The 3,729-nt window shown below is 35.9% G+C and overlaps 1 protein-coding gene across 1 annotated transcript; it reads right to left on the bottom strand.

Annotated features, from left to right (window-relative positions):
• Window positions 1-1,026: 1,026 nt before the first annotated feature.
• LOC141641534 (protein FAR1-RELATED SEQUENCE 5-like) lies at window positions 1,027-3,205 on the bottom strand. The gene is made up of 4 exons (XM_074450193.1): window positions 3,196-3,205; window positions 3,096-3,114; window positions 1,588-2,068; window positions 1,027-1,497 (listed from the first exon to the last, which is right to left on the bottom strand). Exons 1-4 carry the CDS (start codon window positions 3,203-3,205, stop codon window positions 1,027-1,029), a joined length of 981 nt encoding a protein of 326 aa, XP_074306294.1.
• Between the last annotated feature and the right edge of the window lie 524 nt (window positions 3,206-3,729).

Genomic DNA, 3,729 nt, shown 5'->3' with positions numbered 1-3,729 from the left:
TCATATGATGTAAAGTGTAAATTTCATCAATTGTAAAGTGTAAATGTTAAGTTATTAGAAGTGTAAATGTAAACTAATAGGAAGTGTAAATGTCACGAACTGTAAAGTGGAAAAGTGTAAATGTTAAGGTATAGGAAGTGTAAATGTCATATGATGTAAAGTGTAAATGTCATAAATTGTAAAGTGTAAATGTTAAGTTATTAGAAGTGTAAATGTAAACTAATAGGAAGTGTAAATGTCATGAACTGTAATGTGTAAATGTTAAGTTATTAGAAGTGTAAAGGTTAAGTTATAAGAATTTAAATGAGATAAAAACAGAAAGTGTAAATGTCATAGGAAGTGTAAACTACCTGACTGTATGCAACTTCAAAATTCTTCTTTCTAGATAAATCTTTGATGGTAGTTACCTCTAGCTCGCCTCTCTCAGTGAAACCTCATGTTCTTCATGTATCAATTGAGAAGATGGCTTCTTGTTTGAATTTGTGGAAAGCTGAATAGGTGTACACCTTTGCAGCATGAATCTCTAATGCCAGATGTGTTGACGCCGTTGCGGACGAGTGCTTATCCATGTTGTCAAGTCGCTTCATGTATGTCTTTGTTGGTCCATAGCGCTCTCAAAACGCATCCAAAACTCAACCAATGTTCCTGACTTGTGCTCAAACCTCTTGAAAAAGCTATTTTCGCTCTCTGATCTTTGAGTTGTCCTCATAATCGACGCCATCCTCAAGTCTCTGCAATGCGCCATCACCCATTGTCCCCTTATAGCATATGTATCTGCAAACCAATCATTTACGCCAACACCATGATCTTCAATTATTTGCTCCCAGATACCATCAAATTCTTCTGCCTCAAGCTCATCGTCCCATATAATGTCATTAATTTTACACATGAACTCATTATAATCACTCCTTGAGACGCCAAACTTACTGGGCATTTTATTCATTATTTGTCACATACAGAACCGATGACGCGCTGTCTTGAAAACAAGAGGGACAGATTTGATAATACCTGGGTCCTGATCTGTAATTATGTACTCGGGTTCCTTACCCCCATTGCTTGTAAAAACCGGCTGAAAACCCAATTAAACGACTCATAATCTTCCCTTGCAATTAGAGCCCCACAGAACGTCACAGATCGTTTATGGTGGTCAACACCTGTGAATGGTGTGAATACCATAGAATACTTATTGGTGGAGTAAGTTGGGTCGAATGACACCGCATCACCAAAAATTTTGTAATTATCTCGGGTGGTACCGTCCGCCCATATGGCCCTACGTAGGCTGCCATCATCGTCAAGGTCAAAGTCAAAGTAGAAACCTATTCTTGTTTCAGTCATTTCCTTGAAATGGTCAACAAACAACTGACCATCCCGTTCGTGAATGAAACATTTAACATCCCTATAGAAGTTCTTAAAATCATTTAAGCTTGCTCCAATGTTTTCGTATCCATTCACTTGTTCTTTGCAGATTCTGTATGTTTTTGTTGCTCCTATCTTCAGCTGCCAATCAATCATCAACAGATACGTCATATAAATATAACATGAATGGAATTATTTATTTAGTATAGAGAGTGATTATGTAATACAAACCCTTGAGTTCGAAACGATTATCATCTTGTGATAATTTGTTATGTTACGCGACAATTTCTGGAACTCTCTGTCCTTAAGTGAGATAAGCTCGTGATTGTGACCCTCGTGGAACCGGTCAATTAATAAAAGACCATTCTTCATATATAGTCGTATCCTCGCTTTACACCCCACTCTAGTGACCCTGAATATCCTCTGTGACTTCTCCTCAACCAGTCCGTCATCCTGATCTTTACTGGGCTTCTTGTGAGCGAAACCTTCTCGATTGGAGACGACGAGCTTTGACTTGATCTCACCGCCACGCCATTTTTTTGTTGTGTACCTACGTACATCAAACCCACAAGCAATGGCGTATATCTTATAAAAAGTCACCCCATCCTCAACGCCCCCAAACTCCTGGCCGATGTACGGTGTAAACCTCTTCTCGACCTCCCTACACAGCTCTCCCGCTGTCAAAGTTGAACTCCATTCTGTTTTAGCAAGTCTGTAAATGTGCACAGAGTGTAAGTGTAAATGTAAAGTGAATGTTCCATAAATGTAAATATTCCAAAAGTGTAAATGTGCAAATTATGATGTCCCAAAAGTGTAAGTGTAAATGTAAACATCCAAAAGTGTAAGTGTAAATGTCAAGTGAAACGAAGTGTAAATGTCTTTGTTACGAAAGTGTAAATGTCAACAAAAGTATAAATGTCAGCAGAAATGCAGTCTAAATGTGATGCTTTAAAAGTGTAAATGTCAACAAAAAGTGTAAATGTGCAAATTATGATGTCCCAAAAGTGTAAGTGTAAATGTAAACATCCAAAAGTGTAACTGTAAATGTCAGCAGAAACGAAGTGTAAATGTGTTGTTCTGAAAGTGTAAATGTCAGCAAAAGTGTTTATGTCAGCAGAAATGCAGTGTAAATGTGATGCTTTAAAAGTGTAAATGTGAACAAATAAAGTGTAAATGTTTTCAGAATTCTAACTCAAATTAAAACTATAATATTAGCAATTAAAAGGTGACTATAACAATTAAAAAGTGTAAATGTAAAACTATAGCAAAAAGAGTAAACATCCAAATGTGTAGCAGAAACGAAGTGTAAATGTGATTGTCTGAAAGTGTAAATGTGAACAAAAGTGTAAAAGTACACCAAAAGTGTAAATGTGAGCAGGAATGCAGTGTAAATGTGATGCTTTAAAAGTGCAAATGTCAACAAAAGTGTAAATGTTGTCAGAATGCTAACTCACATAAAAAAGATAACAATAAAAATCCAAAGGTGACTATAACAATTAAAAAGTGTAAATGTAAAAGTACAGCAAAAGTGTAAATGTGAGCAGGAATGCAGTGTAAATGTGATGCTTTAAAAGTGTAAATGTCAACAAAAGTGTAAATGTTGTCAGAATGCTAACTCACATAAAAAATATAACAATAAAAAGTGTAAATGTAAATCTAGCATGAAGATTTACTTCTAACAATAGTGTAAATGTTGTCAGAATGCGTTCATGCTACTCAAAACTCAAGTTCATGAAAACCCAGCATGAAGATTTACTTCTAACAATAATAAAAACAAGAATGAACAAATAATAAAAACAAGAATGAACAAATTCGATGACATGCAAAATTTATCATTACCTTCATCCATCCTATTCAACTGAAAATATTAAAACGTGACTGAAAACAATGAATAAAATGAAGAAATGCCATTGATGCCATCTATTATTTGCATGTTTACGCTGATTTGGAGGATTTAGAGAGAAGTTTAGCTTCGTTTTCATATGAAAGAACCCAGTTTTAGAGAGAAGAAAGAAAGAATAAAGTTGGAATAAGTGTGTTAAGGAAGGAAGAATGTGGGGAGTGTAAACATAGTACAAAGGATATCTCCTTTTGTCCGCAGGAAATGATCATTGGTAAGGACAATTTGCAGGAAATGTTGTCCTCTTTCATAGCCAAGTTTTTCCCTTTTTTTGGCCTATATTTTGTAAAAAATCTCCACCATAGATGTTGTCCATCTAAGGGTCCTTATAAGGACTTAAGGACTCAAATGAGGTAAGGGACTCATTAGATCTCCTCTCTCTCTCTCTCTCTCTCTCTCTCTCTCTCTCTCTCTCTCTCTCTCTCTCTCTCTCTCTCTCTCTCTCTCTCTCTCTCTCTCTCTCTCTCTTATAT

The sequence above is a fragment of the Silene latifolia genome, chromosome 2, assembly GCF_048544455.1.
Source record: "Silene latifolia isolate original U9 population chromosome 2, ASM4854445v1, whole genome shotgun sequence".
Classification (NCBI taxonomy): domain Eukaryota; kingdom Viridiplantae; phylum Streptophyta; class Magnoliopsida; order Caryophyllales; family Caryophyllaceae; genus Silene; species Silene latifolia.
This window is presented reverse-complemented; position numbering and strand designations above follow the sequence as displayed.